Here is a 23,487-nt window from a genome sequence, read left to right as displayed (position 1 = left end):
ATTTATAAACATGTGAAGACAAGATCCCAGTGGGAAGCAAAAGAGCTGGCTTCTAACCCCACCTCAGCAAAGACTAATATTTATATGTGGCCTCCCTCCCCCTTCTTTTTCCTCTTCTTTCTTATATTTGCAAAGGGATTTGACGGGTTTTATTCAGGATGAACCACAAAAAATTTGGCTACACTTGTTTTGGGACCTAATTAAGGCCAACCTGTCTTGGAACAGAGCTCCCTCTCTCTCTCTCTCCCCCTCTCCTTGCCTTTGTTCTGCTACTATAAACAAGTTACTTCATGTGCCCCTGTGGGAACTGGGATGAGGCAAGCACCGGGGCTCCCAGAAACTTTCAGCAAGTTTGACTCCCTCAGCTTGGATCCCAAGTCATTAAATATAAGATGAAAGATGAGCCGGTTTATTCTGTGAGGTCGCAATGGGAAGAATGGGGGAAAGCAACGTAGCGGAGCTGGCGTTTACTGTCCAGAGTACGTCTCTCCCTCTTTCAATATCACTTGAAGGGCAGTTTGAGAACCTAGAGGAGAGAGCAAACGTATGTAGTCACAGCTGTTTCTGTCTGCAGCGCCCCTCACAGCCGCTGGCTGGCGGCACACACCACACTTGTCATTATGTGTTTGAGGCTTGTCCCATCCTGCTTGACAAAAGCTCCAAGGAGGAGAAACTGGTGTCCAGGATCAGCCTCCAGTGTGGACCCTGGGGCTTAGTGGCTGCCTCTAAGTGAAGGCAAGAGGAAGAGTTGTCAGGCTGTTGCTATGTATATTTCTCTGTCTTCTGGATGTCAAAGATCAGTTCGTCATGGCAACACGTGGGCAATTCAGATTGTTGTAGTCATATGCCCGGATCGGTGGTCTCTGTTGTCACCTTTAGTTTAAAACAAAATCCCAGGAAGAGTGGAGTCATCTCCACTGCCTCAGGAGAAAGCGCTGCTTTCCTTGAGGAGATGTTGCTTCTGGCATGGTACACACTCTGCCTGAGGGGATGGTCCCGATGGTCCAGATCAGATGATATACACGCCAACATCCCTCTCCAGTTCTAGAGATTATACCGGCGTCCTCTGAGATGAATCCATGTGCTCACCAGGCTGTGCATCATAGAGGTTGTCACCCCTGTGTTGTTTGTAGTTTGGGGGCAAGATTTGGAAGGACACCCCCACCCCAAAGGTGGGACCACCCCCATTCCTGGATGTGACATGAGAGGAGGTGAAGGGTCTGAAGGGCTCCTGCGCTGATTTAATTTGTTCCAAGCCGTTTGTCCATGTCTCCCTGCAAACGTATACCCTCACCTCTGCTGGTTTGATAATGGCCTCTGAAGCCACCAAAATCTGGGACTGTGCAACAGCTGGAAACAGCTGGCCACAAGTCTTCCTCTCACCCCAGTACACCCAGAGAGCTGTGTTGGCAAGGAGAGGGGAGAGCTAGTAAACGGGGAAGGGCGGAGGTGTTTATTCTGCTGGGGTGTGAAAATGATAGTTCCTCTAAAGCTGTAAGGATTCTTCTTTATTAGAGTTCTAGGAGTAGAATTGTAGGGTTTCAGCTGCACACCCAAGTCCCTCCTCAAGTTCAAGTACATTGTGGCAGTGTTCGTGAACATATAGATAGTATGGCATGCCCCTGGCTAGGAATGGATTTGATGTGTGTTATCTCCTGGGGAGGGGAGGTGTGTGTCTCAAAGCCTGCTACATTCTGCAGGGATAATTCTTCCATTGTGCTTTGCACAGAGTCCTCCTGGGTGTCCTTAAAGATGGGACTGATAGATGGTTGAAAGCAAGAAGCTATTTGTAACATATTTGCTTGCTCGCTATCTAAAAGCTGCTCAGTTCAGAAATAGCTAAGGCTTGATTTTGCTGCTCTGAAGAACAAAGGCCAATGTTCTAACCAAAGGAGGGTGCTGCAGAGAGCTCAGGCTTGTCCTAAGCACAGAGACATGAGCAGGCAGAGGAAGACCTGCATCAGGGCAAGATTTGAGTCTGGAGACAAGTTGGCTCACCTAATTCCCTGCATGACTGACCATGGTAGGAATATGAATTCTAAATGAATTGGGAGGGTTGGCTGTGCAAACCAGTGGGTTTTTGGGGGGGAAGGGGGATGAGTGCTGTGTATTTTTTTTTGTTGTTGTTGCTTAGATTCTTTTCTCTTTGTTTTTGTTGTTTTGTATTTTTGTTTTTGCTTTTGTTTGTTTTTTAAGACAGTTTCACTGTGTAGCCCTGGCTGTCCTGGAACTAACTCTATAGACCAGGCTGGCCTTGAACTCAGCAATCCACCTGCCTCTGCCTCCTGAGTGTTGAGATTAAAGGCGTGGACCACTACTGTCAGCTGTCAAGCTGTTGGCTCGGATTCTTATGATCGTTTTTCAGGTCTTACATGTAGTGCAGCGTGGGGTGCGGGCCTAGGCTTCTCCGTTGATTGACATGAGTGACTGGTGTGTGTGATTCAGTTTCTCTTGGTAGAAATTGTCCTCCAGTTGCAAAACAGAAATAACTCATATTTCTCTGATAGTCAAATGCTTACCTTCTACCTTAAACCACTGCGTCTTCTGCGGAGAGTAAAGACTTTCTAAATTGGTAGAAACAGAGTAGGATGCCCTTGAAATCATTTCGCTTTTACAAATGGCCCTTTGAAAGAAAGTTGCCAGGTCAGCCTCTTTGACCAGGGATGCTTGTCCAAGCACCTGTGTAACCACCATAAGGTTCATTTGTAGCGGGTGCTGTTTTCTCGGCTTAGAATGTTAGGCAGCGCGTTATGGTCGACTTTTTCATTGGTATCTGCAATGCAGAGGGTATTCGTTCATTACCCTTGACTCTCAGGAGGAAAGTCTGTGTGTCCCTCAAAGGGAGCCTTAGCAGATGTGGGCTGGGATACGCCATTGACTTTGGTTGTCTCTCTCTCTCTCTCTTACTCTTCCTTTTGTTCTCCTGTGATGCGCTCAGAAAATGTAACACTGTCTACTTTGCCTCTGTGCCAAAGGAAAAGTTCTAATAGACTAAACATAAGTTGGGACTGTTTTGTGAAAGCCTGTGTATCAGTTGGCTTGTTGGTTGTCTTAGAAAGTGGAACACAATAGTGATATCTAAGACCAACCAAAGCCTCCCCAACATTCAACGGCTCTGTCTTCTGTAGAGACCATGGCAGATGCTTTTAACCATCGCCTGAAATTTCCAACACTTTTATGTCTGAAACTATGATGCAACTTTCTAAATTTGTCTGATCCTGTATGACTTGAAGCCAAACCTCTTGTGTGAGTCCCCCAAAACATGCCACTTTCTCTCCTACCTTCTCTGGGGCGTCCATTGTCCAGCTTCTTGGTACTGTTGGCTGGTTTCAGAGTTGCCAAAAGTGTCTCAATGTGGCCTTCTTGAAGCTCCTACTGCGGTGTTGCCCACATTCCCCCTCTCATTATCCCAACACAACTAGACCAAACCATTGTGGTCTCTTTCCTAATACCCGTGATAGTTCTTAGAAGAATGGGCAAGCTGATTCCTGGCCCAGGGGCCCATGACCTGATGGTCCTTCCCAGGGGGTCCTTCCCAATTCTCCCTTACAACTTTTAACTATACCAAAAGACTTGATGTATTTTTTTAATGTGTGTGTCTATGTGTATGTTCCTGTATGAGTTCATATACAGGGGATGTCAGAGGACCACATTGGTGGCGTTTCCGGGGCACCTTTCACCTTTGGTTGGCCTGATAACTTCACCAAGAGGGCTAGGGTAGCTGGCCAGTGAAGTGTAGGAATCCACCTTGCCTCCTCCTCCTCCCAGCTCATCGTCATCACGAAGATAATGCGTGTGTCTATGGGTTCCGGGGACTGAACTCGGTCCCTCACGCTTGCCAAAGCAAACACCCTTACTGATAGAGCCATCTCCCTAGCCCAGGAGTGAATTCCAGCACAGGTTATGTACCACCTAATCTGAAAATCTGGCGGTGAAACCAGAAAACCACACGAGCTGAAAACATTTGGAGTACTGACGTGAAGTCACAAATGGAAAAATTCCAGATCACAAAACTTCATTTCATGCACCAAAGTGTGGCAAATGTTTGTCTGAAATTTAACGTCAGTCTGTGTACACAGGTGTATATGCTACGTAAAGGAAGTGCATGTATCAACTTGTTGTCCCATGGCCAAAGATAAGATAGATTAATGTATATACAAATATTTCAAAATCCACAGAATTCTGAAACCCTACTGATCCTAAGATTTAGGCAAGGACATAGTTAGCCTGTGGTGCGGTGTTAGACTATAGCAGACCCTAGGGAAGGTTTTAGTTTTTCACTGGTGGAGACTTTCTCACCCTACTGACTTTCAGACCACAAGTTTTTCTTTCTTGCTAGCTTGCATTCTGGTTGCTATTGATAGGTCCAGGTGTGTGGGCCTCCTGTACTTCAGTTCCCCATTCCAGATGACAAAGTGGGAAAGGTCCCCTTCTCCTGGTTGTATAACCAGTGCTGGCAGAGAATTTAAAAGGGCTCCTTTGTAGCAATGTATCTTTATCCACTAGAGAGGATGCATGTGTATTTACATGTGACCCACGGTGTTTTGGAGAGAAACTTTGCTGAGCAAGAACTCTCTTCTACCTGGTGGCAACACTGGTGAGTGACTTGGGCAGAAAAAACTGGCAAGGAAAACAGTCCTGGTACCTTCAGTGTGTCGGCACGGAGGCCTTTTCCTGCTGTACACACAGAAGGTGGAAAGATAGCCTTCAGAGAGCTGTTACCTATTCTGGTTAAGTGGTGTGTGCGCTGGGAAAGGCTGGAATGCAAAGCCTTTGTAGAGTTCCAGTGGAGCCCAGCTGGGCTGTAAGAAAACAGGAGAGGGGGTGTGAAATGCCCCTGGCTCTTAAGATTGATTTTTCTTTTTCTTGTCCTCCCCCTTCTTTTCCTCCCTGCTGTTAATCGTCCCTTGGCCCTCTGTGCTATGCATGTGTTAATCATTTGCAAAAAATTGTGGTTCTGGGATAAATACAAAGATACAAACTGTGTGTGTGTGTGTGTGTGTGTGTGTGTGTGTGTGTGTGTCCTGGTCTGAAGGAAGAAACTTCTAATTTAAGAACTCAGATCCACAATCTTTTAATCTCTTGTTGTTTGGAGGCATGATGTAGTTGGCTTCAGTTCTTGCCGGTAACTGATGTGAGAGGTGTTTGTCCAACTTGGTGATCTTCAGAAACAGGAATTGTCTATAACCTAGACATGACTGTCTCATAGGAGTCGCCTGGCCTGTACTGTCACTTTCAGATCTTTCCTGCAGGGTCATCATTTGTCCTGGGGTAAATGCACCAAACTGGCCACACACCCAGCAGCTGAGCTGCAGTGTTTTCTTGTAACACTATAGCATCTCTCATAAATAGTCAAGCAAAACAAAACAAACTCAGCAGCACGTTTGGGGAGGGGGAGGATCCAAGGGCAGAAACCTTTTATTAGAAGATCAAAGTAGTTACTTTGATATCTGAGGATATATGCAGAATACATATGAGCCAGTAAGGACCTCTGTGTATTTGAGTCTGTGTAGGATCTTAAAATCTGCAGTATGGGAAGGTTGCCTACCTCCTCCAGCTGTGAAAGTTCAGGGAGGGGAGAGAAGAGAGAAAATGATTAGATATTGAGACTGCGGTGCCTTCGATAAGCATAGTAAGTATTCTGTTTGACCAGTAGGACCCGCGGGGGGATGGGGCTGACTGTAGAGAGTCAGATGGAAAACTTGGGAGATGGAGGCAAAGAGGAAAAAGTGGAACAGAGGGTGCATCTGGGCACTGGGTGTGGTGGGGTGCTGATGAGACAGAGAGGCTACTGTGGTAGTCAGAAGGAGACGGTAAGGCTGTTTCCACAGGATAGGGGGGTGGAAAGCTCATCCCAGGCCTCCTAGATGAATGATCCCCATCAATCTGGGGGATGGGAGAGAGTCATGGCAAACACCGTGTCCCCACCTGCAGTGCCAAGGGACAGTTGATGGGCCAAGGGAAGAGGCCTGCGTAGGCTCAGGCTCATCCCAAGCAAATAGGCATTAAAACAAATTATCTTATTATGCGTTAGCTTCAAATCACCTCATAGGCGTGACAGAAAATTGTTGTACTAAGATTGAGCTGTGGGTTCTGGTTTTTCAATAACCCGGTTTTTGAATTGAGGCTTTCAGTGGAATGTGCCCTTTAGAGTCATTGAATTTAAGCATCTACAGAACAAGCAAGAGTACACAGTCTTGGGTTTAATTACATAAACATAAACCTTTATTGAAAACTTTACTCAAGATAAATGTATCATTTTTGTTTCACTTTTTATTGGTTGCATATGTGTATATGTGTGATGGTATGGTATTTGTGAGACGTGGCATTTTGAAAGACAAGTAGCGCTTAGGGAGATTTAAATATCCCAAATAATTTGAAATCTAATTTACTGAAATGTAGGAATTAGATCATTCTGTATTTAATAGTTAGCATTTATAAATATAAGACCACAGGGTTTAACTGTTTTCCAAAGAAATGCCCCCACATTATGATTTTAAGACATTTGCCTGCAGACAATTTTTTTTAGCTCTTGTTTAAAGTCCTCACAATGTGTTCCTGTGTAGCTCTGCTCCCTGAAATGTGCAGTGTCTAATGAGCAGTCCAGGGTTACCCTGGGCGCCCTCAACTGGGTGTCAGCCATGGACACCCCTTTAAAAGTTCTGCTAAAGTTGTGCGATTCACTTGCACACAAGCTTGTAAATCAGGAAGTGAACTTGAAAACATCTGACCTCCAAAGAGCTAGCTCATTTTAATGTGGGGCTTGTGGAGAGCCGTGGCCTGAGCCAGAAGGTAAAGGCAAGGAGCTTTCAGACTGTGGGTTGCATTTGATGTGCATGAAAGAATGGAAGCAGTAGGGAGTCGCTCAGTGAAGTGTGCGTTTTCGCCCTACCCACAGTGGTGCCTATTGTCCTGTTTCTCAATTGAATGATGTCATGTTTCATTAAGGCCTCAGTGATGCTGAAGTCTGTGGTCTGTGCACGAGGGGGAAAAAGGCAGCCAGAAAGTTGCAAATCAGGTTTTTTTGTAAAGCCTTTGTGTGTTGGGTTTGAGAGATAAAAAGCTGACTCATGCGATATTTCACTGGAAGACGCGGCAGAGACTAGTAAAGGTTTCTTGTTTTACCTGACTGAGTGCCCAGTAGGCGGCCACTGCACCAGCTGGAGGCAGGCCGGCATGTTTGACCCTCCGTGGAGGACAGGTAGGTGCTGGTGGAAGTGTTCCCAGGAAACTGATGCCAAGACCCGCTTACTCCTTCCCTCTCTGAGCAGCTGAAGCTGCAGCGGCCCACAGAAGTGGGAGAAACCCTCACACGGAGTTTTCTTTACCACACCGTGCAAGGACAGGACGCTCGGGCTCTGGGCAGCCACACATATCCCACCGCAAATACCATGCCCCGAAGTTATCTGACAATGGAATTCATCCCAATTACCACCACCCCCTCATCCATATTAACTGGTTTTTGTCTTGTTTGAGTTTCGCAGGACTTTGGTCTCTCCTTAAAGTTAGTTTGAACACTAGAGCGCTCGTGTTCTTGGCTCCGAGGAGGAATTTCCAAGTGTGTCTTGAATGCTCCGCACTTTAATTTCCTTTCTTATTGAGGCTCTGGCGGGCGAGCTGGGGGACAAAATGAATGCTTGCAGGCTTCACGCGTAGCTGTTGCAGCGATGGCAACTTCGGCCCAGACTCACAGCAGCTGAAATGAAAAGGGAAATGAATTCATGTTTGAGGGTTTTATTGGTAGAAAGTACTTTTGTTAAGAAATGACTAGGATGGAGAGGAAGCTTGACTTTTTATTCCATGTTACTGTCTACTTGAGTCTAACTTTTTATTGTCTTATTGAGTATCTCAGCTTTGTGATGTTGACATTTTTAAGGGTGTATAGACTTAACTTTAATTTATTACATATTGTATCTGAAAATCAAATTGTTTTCATTTGAAATGTTTACATATTTGATTCAGAGGGGGGTTGTGGTTTTAATGTCCTTAAGTAATTGGAGAGATTTTGAAAACTACACAGTTGTTGAAGAAGAGAGATATTTTTTACATAAACAGAGGAAGGAGAAAAGATCCATGTCTACTTGGGACAAATCATGCTAATATTTTACAATATATTACTTTTGCAATAAGTTAGCATCTGAAATTCAAAACTGAGATCACATTGTTCACATTTATTAGCCGTTCATCTTTCCTTAACCATGTATTTTGAATATACAGTTTCCTCTACCTTTATGGACGTAGGAGAGCCTGACATTTAATGGTTTTACATTGTGCCTTTCAGAAATTTTATTTATTCTGACCTCTATTGTTAGGCATTTCAATTCCCCTTCCTCCCTTTTCATGAAGAAAGTGTTTAATGTGCTTTGGGGAAGGATTTATTTACTCTGAGTGTTATTGCTAGCCCTTTGGAATTCTCTCCTTTTTCCTCCTTTTTCTTTAAGAAAATGTTGCTTGGCTTTGTGCCTCCTTCATGACTGTACAGAGATGTTTGGGGACAGAGCGTGCTCCATCCAGATGAGGCTCATGTGTGTAACTGTTGTTCACTGACTGCTTGAGTCCAGTGGTTTCATGCTAACAGGAAATGTGCTTGTTCTGACTATGGCAAAGTCAGTGATAAACTTTTTCCCACGCCACGAGAGGGGCGTGGAATAGCAGACACACTCGGGACACAGACACAGATGTGCACACGGTCCACTCTGTGGACAGAATCGGGGACAGACGGCCCACGCCGCTCTGTGATCAGACTCAGGAATTGAACTCGGGACCCTCAGATTCGCAAGCGCCACGCTTAACACACTGAGGCACCGCTCAGCTCGCTCAGGATACAACTTTACTGACTAAATCCTGGCATTTAGTGCCATATACAACATTGCTGGCGTGAGGTTGGCACGGTGACTGACTGTAGTTAGAAATGAGCAGTGTGGATGTTAGCTAGTGACCTGCTGGTTACTTCAGGGTTGAAGTCACATGCAGAAGATTGTACCGGGCCTGGGAAAGCCATCTGGTCCAGCTACCTCACCTCCAGGGGATGAAACCAATGGTCATGGTCAACTAAGATGGCATTGAACCAGAGCAAAACACATGCATGCTCAGACTGGAAGAAAATATCATGTCATAATTTAATTTCTGCTCTACCCCTTGATCTCTGTTGGTATATGTAGTGGAGGATAGATGCACACACACGCATATGTACATGCACGCACACACATACACACCTGCACATACAGTGTAGTCTGTTGAGTACAGATACCAAGTGTTCTAGACAAGTAGCTAGGCTGTGTTCTTTATTTTCTCATCTCTAATCTTCTTTCTGCTCTATAGTTTACCAATCCCTGCTGAATACAATTACCTAACTTCTCTGAGGTTGCTTTAATTCTTATTTTCTTTTTATAAAATATTCTAAATATGATGAAACCATAAGCTTTAAGGATTTTGACAGCAGACATTAAAGGCAGTTTTGATGTAGATTTAAATTATGGACAGTGGATCTGCTTGGGTAATCTTTCTGCAACTCAGATCACTCTCAAACCTCAGTGGCTAAAAACAGGGATAATTATATATAACCTCTCGGGGTTCCTGTGATCTGGGAATTGTGGTGGCATTTCATTTGTATTTTAATAAATAAAAGCTTGCCTGAAGATCGGGGAGTAAAACAAGCCCCACTGGTTAACCTTACGACCAGACAGTGGTGACACACACTTTAATTCCAATAACCACACTAGTTTACCATAGAAACCAGGGTGGTAGTGATGCACACCTTAATCCCAGCCCTAGAGAGGAATATAAGACATGAGGAGACAGCTCTCGGATACAGTCTCATTCTGACTTCAGACTGAGGTAGAGATAAGAGCCGATGGCTGGTTGTTTTGCTTTTCTGACCTTCAGGTTGAACTCCAATATCTATCTCTGGGTTTTTATTAATCGTGCTACATTTGGGAGACACTCTGCCATGGTGGGTCTGATTTGGCTTCTGTCGGGTTACTATATCATCTCGTGTGACACAGATGCATGAGCTGATGGCTGCTCACTCCAGAGGCTGGGACCAGAAGCAGGGCTAGAGAGCATCCCTGGGCTGGTCAGCATGTCTGCTGCTTGCTGCCAGCTCAGCATGGCAGCTCCAGGGAGTAAGACTCGTTTCATGCTGGCAAGAATTTCCCAGGTATCTACAAGATACCATTCACATACGAAATCCAAAGTAGACAAACTCACAGCAGAGAAGATTAGAAGGGAGGCTACTGGGGCTGAGCAGAGAGACATGCTGTATAGTACGGCTCACACTCCGGCTTCTCAGTTATGCAAGATAGATAAGAACATCACGGGCCTTTCGGCAATAATACTGTGTTGTATGCTTCAAAATTTGTCAAGAGGATAGATTTATTTTTAAGGGAAAGGGGGTTGTTTGGATCACAATGCCAAGGTCATCATTATGGGGAAGTTGGGGTGTCGGGAACTTGGTGTTTAATAAAATATAATAATATGGAAGGCATGGAGATCTTGGGGTAGTAGTTCTTCCAAGGCACTGGGTGGAGTGCTGGATTTTGAGCAGAGAAGTGAGCAGAAACTGGTGTGCTGGCCCCCTCCTCTACCACTGTGGTGGGAAGGGTCTCAGCTTTGCCTTATAGCAGTCTCCTTGGGAACTGTAGGTTGGGGAACCCGAAGGCCCCACCTGTGCGTGCACACCAGGTGACATGAAATCAGGGAAGTTGTATATTGAAGTTGGCTCAAGATCAGTTGGAGGCAGCAAGTAGTGCTCTCGATTCTGATGGTGGCATTCCTAAAGAGAGAAATTAACATAATGGCAGTCTAAAGGACAAATAAAGGGAAGCCAAGGGATGGGATTGCTTCCCCTACAAAGTCTCGTTGGGAGTGAAACGGAAGTCCTGCCTTTTCATTGAGAATGGTGCACAGACGCTATGCTATGGCTAACAACCTCTAGTGGTCAGACTCAGCAAGCCAGCGAGACCCTTGCAAGTGCTACCTTCAACCCCAGCTACCTCCAGGCTCACCAAAGGTGAGTGTGGCCATGACCCCCAGTGGGCAGACCTGGCTAGTTTCATGGTAGTGATGGTCGAAAGATCTACACGTGAGGATCCATGAGCCAATGTTTGGTGAGGCATTCTCCAAAGCTGTCTAATATTAGTCCTCAACTTGGGGCTTAGGAAGATATGACACTCTAGGAGGATAGCAGAGTGGCATACAACATTACTCTCTAGCCCAAAGCAGAATGAAAAGGCTTCTGGCAGGGTTTGCTGTGGAAAGCCAGCCACCCCACCCTCCCTCTGCCTTTGTGCGACAGTTCTCCCTCCCCCTTCCCCCTGACAATAGTCACATGCGTGTCTCATGCATCATCCAGTCGCTACTATTTAAATAACCACAGATAAACAGGTAAATTTAAGCCTTTTAATCATAATTTCTCATTATGTGTATATGTGTGTCTGTGGAGGGTTATGTGCATGTGTGTGCAATACCCTCCATGGTCAAAAGGGGGCATCAGATCCCCTGGAGCTGAATTTACAGTGAGCTAGCCAGTGTGGTTGCTAGGAATCGAACTCGGGTCCTCTGCGAGAGAAGTACATGCTCTTAACCACCAGTCATCATCTCTCCAGTCCTAAATTTACAGACTGAAATGTAATTATCGAAATGATCTTCATATAAACTTCCTTTAATAAAAATATACCCTCCCTGTACATAGGATTTAAAATTTGCTGGTAGTGACATTTTAAAACCGTAAAACAAAACCGGTAAAATTTTAATGTGATATTAAAATTATCTCACTATTCAAAAATTACTATTCTAAAAACAATCAAAAAAGCAATGAAACATTTGATAATTTTGTCTCATATTGTTATTTAAAAATAGCATTTATTCTACACACACTGCCCACCTCAGTTCTAGAACTTCTCCAATGCTCCTTGGTCCCACATAGCTAGTGGACTACTATGTTGAGCAGCACAGTTTGATAAATATTAATCATTGGAGATTTTCATTAGAAAGAAGAGGTCGGACAGTAGAAATCTCCAATTATTTTGAGGGCGGTTGAGAGCAAGACTAGACAGTTTTTATGAGGCATGTTGTCTTATATGAGAAAACTGTAATTACCTTCTAAGCCATGAGTCAACATAAAAAATGTTACTCATTAACAAGGATAGCTTCACATCACATACCATTATATGGCCTGATTTGAAATGTCTGATTTCTGTTTTTGGTCGTTTCGGAAGGTATTTAAATGGTCAAGTAAGCTTGACTGAACACTACAGACACCAATAATCTGCACATTTCTGTTTTTAAACGATATTTAACTGGCAGATACAGAATAGGCTGGTCTCAGGGGCTTCAGTGGCCAGGTATAGCAGGATCCTTAGACCAGGGCCCACTCATGTTTCTGTTTAAGATCGACCCAGAAGGAGTCGTCCATGGACCTGGCTGTTACATTCCATCTTTGCCCATCTTTGAAGAAACCCCAAAGGTGTTCCCATCTATAGCAGCACAACTTAGACTCTAAGACCAAATTCTTCTTCCTTCCTCTCCAGTCTTAGAGTGAGTGTACACAGAGCAAAGAAGTGGTGGGAGGAAGGAAATGGGTCTCTCTGTAGTCGCTCATCCCGCTGATATAGTGCCAAGTGTCCGGGTAACAATGCTAAAGACCATTTCCTAGACCAAACAGAAGACTGACATTTGCCTAGTTAGGAAGCAGGGAATTGCTCTGGAAACCAGCCTGTCTCCTTCTGTGGGGCTCGATTGTTTGATCTAGGCTTTTCCAGGTGTCCTGGCCTTGGGTAGTGAGGATTATTCAGCTTACATTAATCCTAAATCATTGTTGGACCTTTGGGGATCTTAAAGGACGCTTATTTCCCAAGAGAGTGGGCCATTCCCTACAGTGGGACCAAAATCAGGGTCACAGTTATGATGAATGCCACTGAAAGCTTGCAGAGATTCTTCTGGCCTGTACCTTCTGTCTCACTAGAGGGGCATCAGGGATACAGAGACACGCTACTGTGTCAAGCTTTGTGTGGGCTCGGTGGTTCAAACTCAGCCCCTCACCTCGGAGCCGTCTCCTGAGCCTATCACAGTCTCGGTTTCCATACCAGCAGCTCTGAGCGCTGGCAACTGCATTCTACAACAGGCAGATCTGGATGCATGGCCACTTCTTGGATCTTTGCCACACTCAAACTGGATCAAGCCTTTTAGGTCAAGTGTATTTTAACTACAAACCAATCCACGTTTTATGGGCTATAAAGTTGTTATAGAGCAAGCAGAAAGCATATCTCAAAAGCTCTAAAACTCCGTAGCAAACTCATACCATGTGGTGGCGGCCTTACTGAGTGTCTTCGCTTCCTATGCGTTTCTTACTCTCCCTGGTTGTCAACAAGATCGAGGGCCTTCGTGTTGCGGTCACAGTTCTAACGTTTGTTTCATGGACTGATACTTTCTGTGCATATAGCCTAGGAAAAGGATGAAGTTCTGAAGGACTTAGAGTCCAAAAATATTGGGACCAGCTGTTTGATGTTTATTATAAAATCCAAATAAGTTTACATCCCTATCAAAAGTGACCATAGGTGGTGGTGCACGCCTTTAATCCCAGCATCAGGAGGCAGAGGCAGGTGGATCTCTAAGTTCAAGGCTGACCTGGTCTACAGGGTGAGTTCCAGGACAGCCAGTGCTACACAGAGAAACTTTGTCTCAGGGATACCATGGACCAATATTCTTAACACATCTGTCATATTATAATTTTTCCAGCATAATCCTTCCATTCCAAGCAAAACCTCTAAGCATGAATTTTGGTAGTAAGGTGACCGGCCAAGACGAAGCCAATTTCATCATTGATCAAATCCCTTATCATAAGGTACAATCTCAATATTATGGGGGCAAGGGGATACTGATCCTGCCTTGACAGCTGAAAAAAATTGGAATCTTGCATGTTTCATAAGAATAATTTTGGGCCGGGCGGGTGGTGGCGCACGCCTTTAATCCCAGCACTCGAGAGGCAGAGGCAGGCGGATCTCTGTGAGTTCGAGGCCAGCCTGGTCTACAAGAGCTAGTTCCAGGACAGGCTCTAGAAACTACAGGGAAACCCTGTCTCGAAAAAAAACCAAAAAAAAAAAAAAAAAAAAAGAATAATTTTGGAAGGTTTAAATTCGGCTACGGCCTTTTTGAACCCAAGATAATCTTCCTCCACCACATCTGTTGTCACCTCCCCAGTTGGCAGTTGGTCTCACCTTACGCTTTCTCATAAATGCCAATAACCCAGCTGGGCTTAATTTTTCTCATCACTTAGTTCCTAATTTAAAGCCACTGTTTTATGACGTGGCGTGTGGACTGCTGGAGTTGTTCCAATAGCTCCTGGATGTTGTGACTTAATCGATACTTTACAAAAGCTGTGTTGTCTGTTTGTCTTAGGCAGGTAAGGTTCCTATGACATAAATTTATGTATTTATTTGTGAGAGAGAGAGAGAGAGAGAGAGAGAGAGAGAGAGAGAGAGAGAGAGAATGAACAAATGGGCATTATAGAAAGAACGATACAGTGAGATGCCACATAAGCACTTTGAAGGCCTCTTCTGGGCCAGCTCGGATGTGGAACAGCGGGCAGGAGTCAGCTCTCACCCCTCCCTCTCTGATGCTGGGGATCAAAGAGAGGTGGCCAAGCTTTGTGTGAAGTAACTTTACCAGCTGAGCCATCCTGCAGGCCTGGAACGCCAGTTTTTAAGAAGGGCTTTAGGTAAGGGCTAAGGTGAATTTGAGGTAGGATGCGGGTCTTTTTATTTCAGCCTGGTTTTCACGCCCCCCCATTAGACAGAGAAAGAGCCCACACTGCTCTGTTTTCAGTGCTGTGTGCGAGTGAAATGTGCATCAGCCAGTGTCACTTAATGTCACTTAAACTGAGTCTTCTCCATGCTCCAGGACCCTTGCTTAGAAACGGTAGAATTATAATGGAAAACTTAAAATCTAAAGCAACCTTTCTCAAGATTCTGTAAGAATTAGTCTCCTTTCTAGGCATGATAGAACCATTTATTGTGTTGATTAAAGTTGCCTGTTCTTTGTGCCCTAATCACTGAGCCTTTCCACCCTCAAATCTGGACCCATCTGCCTATATGAGTCAGGGCAGGTGCTCACATTTAGAAACAGCACCCAATGGATGTCTTGCTTCACACAGTTTAGGGTATCCTGGCTCATTCTGTGATCTGTTAAGGTGCCGAATCAAGGAGAGAAGGCCTAGGGCAGAGCCTGCGGCTGCCCTTTCCAGCTGGCTCAGAGGATGCTCTGAACCGCTCATCCTCCTTTTCCCAGTCTGCCTTTCTGAGCTCACTTGCCACCTCTTGTTAATGATGCTCCACACCTGGGGTAGGTTTTGACCCTCCTTTCCTCCTCCTGTTCAGAGGGTGCTCACTGACCTTTCTTTTCTCTTTTCTATCTTTCTGTGATGGAAGCAGATGGGCATCGCCGGCTGCAACCGAAAGGGCCGCCTGCTGTAACTCAAGTTCCTGATCCAAGGACCACAGCTGAACCTTCCCAGTCCCCAGAACCAAACACCATGGAGCTTTCTGACAGTGACCGACCCATCAGCTTCAGCTCCACCTCATCCTCGGCCTCCTCCAGGGACAGCCATGGCTCCATTGGCAGCAGAATGACTTTGGTTTCAAATAGCCACTTGGGCTTATTTCGCCAGGATAAAGAAGCTGGGGCCATAAAGCTGGAGCTGATTCCAGCACAGCCATTTTCCAGCAGCGAGCTGCAGAGGGACAACCCTTCCGGGCCACCAAACATGGATGGTGTCAGCGAGAGGCAGCCCAGGACCCAGTGGAGAGTGGACACGAATGGGGCAACCCCAAACCACTGCAGACTCAGACACCAGCCCCAAGCTCCTCTATGTGGATAGAGTGGTACAGGAAATCCTGGAGACCGAGAGGACCTACGTGCAAGACCTAAAAAGCATCGTGGAGGTAAGACAGGCTCCAGAGGCTTTTAAGGTTGTCAAGTGGGAGGAACAGGCTTGCAAAACAATAGAGGAAAGCAAAGGGCCTTGTTTGGGGTGGGGGCGATGTCACCTATGATGCCAGAGGAGAATAGTAAACTTAAGAGAAACCTAGTGCTGTCACCTGGTCAATGGAGTAGGTAATAGTTGCATAGCAAATCAACTGTGTGTCGAGGGCAATGGGGATGACACTGCACATCTTCCACCAGCGTACTGTCTGCTTAGTTCTGGACCTCAGGGCGCCTCTCCTAGTGGAGCAGCTAATAATGGGGACAGAAGGTGCCCCAGGGCTCTTGGTGAGTAGATGCTAGATGTCTCTGAACGCAACTGTTCTTACCTGAATCGCAATTCTCTGTGTATGTCTAGAAGTTTCTGAAACTATTGCTACCTGGATCCTTGTGTCTCGTCCCCCACCCCCAGATGCTGTGACGTCTGTGTCCTGGAGTGTGGGGCCTGTGGGGTGGAACTGACCCCCAGTTGAATATATATATATCCATTGCCCTAACAGAGAGCTGGGCTTTCTGCTCTTTGGTGTTTGGGGAGGGAGTAAATGGGGGTGAGAAAAGTCCTGGGCCTTGGCTTGTTTTGCTTTCCTGTTCACATTTATAATGAACAAATTTTTACATAATTTGCATAAATGATTACCATGTTAATTCTTTATACAAATTATTCAATGGGAGCTTAGCTCACCTTATGTGCCAGATCAGATCCCCTGAAAATTCAGCTATTATTTGACTGTGAGTTATAGATCAGTTCCCAGGGGTAAAGATTAAGTAGAGCTCAGATATTAGCTCGTTCTCAAAAATATTAGTACTTCCAGGGTAAATCTGTGCATTGCAAAGCTACTCATGTTGCTGCCTAGTGATGCACCAAATACCCTCTCTCTCTCCCTCCCTTTCTCTCCCTTTCTCTCCCTCTCTCTCTCTCTCTCTCTCTCTCTCTCTCTCTCTCTCTCTCTCTCTCTCTCTCTCTCTCTCTCTCTCTCTCTCTCTCTCTCTAAAGTCTGTTTTAGATTTTTTCCTGGCCTTGAACTCCTAGACCCCCTTCCCGCAATCCCCAAGGTCTGGGACTCACAGGTGTGTGCCACCATGCTAGCTACTCTTTGAGACTTTCTATGGAAACCGTGTTTCAGAATATTGTGGGATGCTTGCTGACGAACACATTCTCCACCTAGTGCACATACGCTTACAGCTTTAGAAAATGAAATTTAAAAGCGTGATTGTGTGTGGACTTCCATGGATGACAGAGCCAGACACTGTATCCTAAAAGCAGTTATGACATCACTCCCAGTAAAAACAGAAAGCTAGCTGATGTTCATCCAAAACAGTATGTGGCACCAAACGGACCAAAGTGGCTCAATTTCTACCTTTCCACCATGATATCATTTGTGCTTCAGAAGAAATACCTGTGAAACAGCCAACAACTTTACAACCTCTCAGAAACTTAACGTTAGTAAAGTTGTTATTGGTTTGTGCTCAGTTTGTTTTTTTTTCTTATCATTTTCAAAATTCATCTCCTAAGAAAGGAACCTTGAGTTACTCAACTGTTATTCCGTGAAGACTCTTGGTTTTGTTTTGTCAAGGCTACTTGATAAAATTTGGGTGAGAAGACATAAGATATGAATGAGAGAAACCAGATAGGGAGAGGTGGTTTTTCCTACCCAGGTTTCACCCTATCAGTACTGTTTGACGCCGTCCAAGTTGTTCCTACCTTGCCCCGGGCAGATGCTCTCTCCACGAGGCTGGTGAGCTTGCATCCATGCTGATATGTTAACTCTCTCTCCACAGAGACAGGACCAGACCGGAAAGAGCCTCCGTTCTCTGAGCCCAACTTAGGCTTTTGTTTTACTCTGCTTACCTATCAATCAGTAGCATTTCCAACCGAATGAATTTTCCTGGCAGCGGTACGTTTTAACTATATACGTTATGAACAGAATCTCCACGGCTCAAGCTGAGGTTTGGTCACTAGGGTTTATGAGCAGTGAGATTTTTGTGAACGTTCTTGATACAGACACTGATTTAAGAGACAGGATGCAATTTGCTTTGTCCCAGCTAGCTGCTTTCGAAGAAGAGAACCTTGAAACCTGGGGGGTTGGGTTCCACATGCCGGTTATACAGACAGAGAAAAGACCTTCTTTCCCATGTGCAGAGATATTGTATTAAACCTATGGAGATATCATATTAAACCTATGGAGATATTATATTAAACCTATCCAAATGCACAGGCCATATTTTTCTTTCTCTTATCAGCAGTGATGACATCTACATGTCCTTACTGAGTCCTAAAGCTTTTGGAACATTGGACTGTGTGTGCTGGTTTTCTCGGCCCCGTTGCTATGCACGCCTTGCATTTTCACCTCCATCTCTGGACCCCTGTCCCGTCTACCGCAGTGACTCTGTCTCATTCCCTGCTCCTTTCCCTTCAACCCCTTTGTCGTTTGTATCTTTAACATTTGAAAAGGGCAGATCTGATTTTGGCTGTCGCCATAGCCAAATATACGGTTCCTATATTTCATCGGTCACTGATGAAATGGGGTAATAAACATGAAAACAAGTTGAAAGTAAAATAGCGAGCCGTACACTTTGTGGTGAGAAGGGAATCCGTAGCCAGAGGGTCTCTTTCATGTTTAATGGGTCTTTGACTGACTGGGCAAGGTAGGATTCTTTTAATCTTTCTAAATGATCTATAAAAAAAAGCCTTTGCGAGCCCCATGAGATTGGACCTCAGATAGAGCTCACAGCCTCTTTTACCCTTTTAGTGAATTTTAAAATAGTTCAGAATGTTATATAATGCTGTGTAATTGGAAGTTGCATCCGCACTGCAAATGGCATCTTTGAACTCTGAGGTACCAAATTAGGTCATCTCTAAGGATCTAAAAAGACATATTTAGTGGGGGATGGATAAAATAAGTATAAACATGAACCTTTTCCTCCTGTCATACACCAGAGACTCCTAATGCTTTCCAAGTACCTTTATCTTTGTTTAAAAAAAAAAGCTAAGAAGTGAGTATTACAGCCTTAATGTACAAAATTTTAACAGTCTAAGTCTTGAAATATTGTTTGTAAGGATCAGTGAGAGGGGTCCAACAACATGAGTTCAATTCCCAGGGCCTACATAATGTGGGCCTGTGTGCAAAATCTGCTGTTTAGCATTTAAACTAATGGGTTTAGTCATGGTATTTCCATACTTTTATAATCAGCTTTGTTCATATTTGTTCCCTATTACCCTCCCTTGTACCCCTCTCTCCCCACAAATAGTTCCTCTTCTAGTTTCACATGTGTGAATGCCTCTGTGTAAGGGGGGGGTGGGGAGAGGGGGAGGAAAGAGAGAGATTAATTCTGCATGTAAAAAATGTAATTTTTATCTTTCTCAATCTGGATATATCACTTAGCGTGATGACTTCCGGTTCAATCCATTTTACTGCAGGTGACATCATTTTATTCTGCTTGGGTGTAGATGATACATTTCCTTTATCCTGTCATCTGTAGATGGGACTGTGGACTGGTTTCAAATCTTGGCCGCTGTGAATAATGCCCCAGTAGGCATGACTGACACAGTGAGTTCAAGGCCAGCCTGGAATTCATGAGATGCTGCCTTAAAAAGGAGGGGGGGTAGAATAAAGTGAAATAAAGGCTTTGACTTGTTCAGGGGGTCAAGCATCCACCTCTACCCATGGTACATTTGTTTATCAAGTGGATAGTGTCAGGACAGGCAAAGAGCAAAGGATGATTTCCATGCCTGGTTCCAGGAGATTCATGGAAAGCTGTTCTGCCTGGTGCTGTAGCTTAGAGAAGGGTGTAGGTGGTGTCACAGCTGTCAGAGGGACAATGGCACTTCTCTCGAGTGTGTACAGAATGCAAGAAGAAAACCAAAGCCAGCCCGGGGAGCTTGTGCAGCAAGCTCTGCCCAGATGCTGTGCTCTGGGCCTTTCAAGGCATCTGTGACTGGGACAGATGGCATCTGAGCTGGCCTTTGCTCTGGGACACCCTGCCATGGAGGACAACCGTTTCTAACAAGGCTCAGCTACCCAGTGATCTTGGGAAAGGCGGAATTGTTGGGTGTGGAAATGGCTGTGTGGGGATTCTTTGGATCAGCCATATGCCCTGCACACAGCTACCAAAGGAGAAAGGCTATGTACTGAGCTACAAGGCTGACCAGAAAGGCAGATTTCACTGTCATTTTTCTTGCTTAGCCCTCGGTGTGTAACTCTCCCTCTAGCTTAAACAACATTGATCATGCTGATGCTTCTTAATGAGGCTCATTTAGATGGAAGCTTTCCTTCCTAGACTGTCAGACCTGGGACGGGATAGCTTTTCAAGTGAGGGCCTATTCTGTGGGTGGATTTAATAAAGAATTTGTACTGTAGTACTTGCCATGATTTCATCAACATTGCTAATGTGGCGTCTGAGCACTTTCGTGTGGATGCTTCTTTTCATTTTGTCTTCTAGGAATTCTCATCATAACGAGTGCAAGGGGTCTTTCTTAAAATCATTCCAGATTCCTTTGGGAGCAAACCTGATAATCCCCTGCTTGTGTAGACACTATATGTTCAGCAATGTTTTTCATAGACTGTAGTATACATAGAATCGGCTTTAATGCGTTCCTGTCCTTTTTCACTATTATTATTGCCATCTATACTACTGTCTGACCCCTCATCCCCACCCTGCCTCGCTCTCATACCTAAACACCTCTAGAAGTGCAGAGTAACTATGAGCGTCCCTCTCTTCCACTTACCACCAGCTAATGTGGGAAGGAGGACCTCGTCGGATGCTCTCACCAGACTCTAAGGGAGGCAGGGACACGCGTTCTAGCTGTGTCCCCAAAGGAGATAGGAAACATTTTTATCAACAGCTAGTGTTCTCCACTGTGTGCTTTATACGTAACAAATACAGTCTCACGGGCAAATCTACACCATTTGATCCCCCACCCCCACCACCAAAACTAATAAAGAAAAAATAGGAGAGGTATCAATAATGCTTGTGTGCTGCGGTTGTTATTGTCCCAACTAAAAAGAACCCCACAGCTATAAACCTGCATGTACCTGCTGCTCTGAAACTGCCCAAACTGTGTCTTTGTAACAAAGAAATCCCTAAAAATGACCTTAGCAGCAACTGAACTGTTTACCATACATCAGGCATGGAATTTATATACCCATATAAATTGAATATATTATATGCATATAAATTAAATATGATTGTATGTGTATGGGTCCTCATAAAATATTATAAATGAGGTCTTCCTTTAGGGCTCAGATAAGATTCAAACCAATGTATCTTTCTATGACTCTTTTTTCTCTCTACTTTCTCCCATCACCCCTAATTACACACACATACCCCTTTGCTTTCCTACCCATCCCATCCATGAAACTTACATTGAAGCTCTTTGGAATTCATCATCATTAATACTTCAAGCTAAAAAAAAGAGAGCTGCTTGGTACAGCCTGGTTTAAATGCACAGGCTGTTTATCTTGATTGTGTTCTGGAAACCTTATGGATAGAAGGGAATTAAAGGACAGAAGGGCCTAATGTATCAGACACCAAACACTTACCGAAATTGCATGTGGGAGTTTCAAGGTTCTTGGCTCATTGCTTAAGTCCTTAAGAAATGTGAGTCTTTTCTTTCATATCGCACTGCCTTACTTTTAAAGACAATTCTAAGGGCATTTTGATGAGTGTGAGCACTTGAAGAAAAAGTAAACAATGCGAAAACAGGTCGTTAAAATTGATCTAGTGCAAGGAGAAGCTGGGTACTAGCCAAATCCACATTACCATGGACGCATTCCATAGCAAACCGAGCCAACGTGTACCTTTATAGGAGAGAGCCTTTCAGGAAATAGTCTATGTTGTTAACCTTTATCAGGGTATGCTTTTCAAATTACTTAAGAACTTGATGACAATCACATAATAATCCCCAATGCACATAATAGTTATGGATATAATAACATCCTAGAATCTCTCTAAGAATGACTGAATTCAACATAGTGCACAATTTGCCCCTGAGTTTCTCACAGTCCTGGAGTTTCTTGAAACTTGGGGCTCAGATGAGTAGTTGAGATCAGTCTAAGGCTATTCAGAGTGCTGCTGGTCCAGAGGCAGGCTTCGATTCATAGAGCTATCTTCCTTGTTCTGCTCTGGTTATAAGAATGCATGCACTGGCCGGGCGGTGGTGGCGCACGCCTTTAATCCCAGCACTCGGGAGGCAGAGGCAGGCGGATCTCTGTGAGTTCGAGACCAGCCTGGTCTACAAGAGCTAGTTCCAGGACAGGCTCCAAAAGCCACAGAGAAACCCTGTCTCGAAAAACCAAAAAAAAAAAAAAAAAAAAAGAATGCATGCACTCCATATAGATTATAGATGGGACTCTAACACCTGTAACAGATAACTAAAGGCAATGCAGGTGATAGAGGGAAAAAGCTGTAGGAGTTTCAAAATGCCTAACAGTTCCGCTATAATAGGATACATGTGTTGCTTAAAATCGGTCTCCTTGCAAAGTCTCTTGTGGGAGAAAGAATTATGGGAAAATGGGGTTGTAATGGATTTGCTGCGGGTCCCCGGCAGCTTGCTGCGGGGTCGATACCACGCAGCAGGTCCACAAACCAAGGTGGCTGGTCCCCAGCCATGTGGTGGCTGGCTGGTCTCCAGCCATGTGGTGGCTGGCTGGTCCCTGGCAAGCTGTATGGGCAGGCGGCAGGTGGGAGGCACAGATGATGCTGCACGGGACTGCTGGGGACCCGAAAGGAGCCTGTCCCAGAGACTACACTGCAGGGAAGGTGGCTGGTGCCAGGTTGGTGACAAATGGACAGGCGGCGGGTGGGAGGCACAGAGATAGACACACCTTAAAGAATAACATTGGACATTATTGGTTATAGAGGAGAAGGAAAAGGGTAGAAAGGGAAGGGGGAAGGAGAGAGGAAGGGAGGGAAGAAGGGAGGGAGGGAGGGAGGGAGGGAGGGAGGGAGGGAGGGAGGGAGGGAGGGAGCGGAGAAGTGGGGAGAGAGGCAGAAGCTGCCTCTCCAAGAGAACAGACAGGAAGAGAGAAGGTGGGGCTGAGACTGCAAGCAGGAAAGGAGTGGGCATGGCTTGTCTCTTAAAGAGATAGAGCATTACAGGGGTACTAAACTCAAAACTCCATCAGTAGAAGGCTTACAAAACGGAGGCTAACAGAACTGGAGGCATCATTTATACATAGTTATAATATATATAACTAGTTATAGTACATACAACAAGCGCTTACATATTTTTAAAAACCCCATCTGTAGAACGTTTACAAAAAAGGAAGCTAACAAAACTGGAGGCATTGTTTATACATAGTTACAATATATACAACTAGTTATAGTACCTATAATTAGTTCATACACAGTTATAATATGTGCATGGTTTATGCATAGTTATGTATATAACTAGATAGATAATTAAGCACATGTTGTCACAAATGTGATTTGTGACCTTGGAAAATAAAATACTGAAGCTGACTGTGGAAGCCACCAGATTCCCAGGCCCCGTACCTCGTATGTGAAGAG

General features: G+C 44.8%; 1 protein-coding gene across 1 annotated transcript in view; it reads left to right on the top strand.

The window, feature by feature from the left end:
• The window catches only part of Plekhg1 (pleckstrin homology and RhoGEF domain containing G1), a 135,798-nt gene that overhangs the window by 37,662 nt on the left and 74,649 nt on the right, over positions 1 to 23,487 (top strand). Inside the window, 2 exon segments of the mRNA XM_038340543.1 lie at positions 15,429 to 15,820; positions 15,822 to 15,938. Coding sequence (XP_038196471.1) covers positions 15,530 to 15,820; positions 15,822 to 15,938 — 408 coding nt within the window. The 5' untranslated portion in view covers positions 15,429 to 15,529.

Source organism: Arvicola amphibius, chromosome 8 (assembly GCF_903992535.2).
Source record: "Arvicola amphibius chromosome 8, mArvAmp1.2, whole genome shotgun sequence".
Taxonomy (NCBI): Eukaryota; Metazoa; Chordata; class Mammalia; order Rodentia; family Cricetidae; genus Arvicola; species Arvicola amphibius.
Note: the sequence above shows the minus strand (reverse complement) of the source record. Positions and strands in the feature narration are given on the sequence as shown.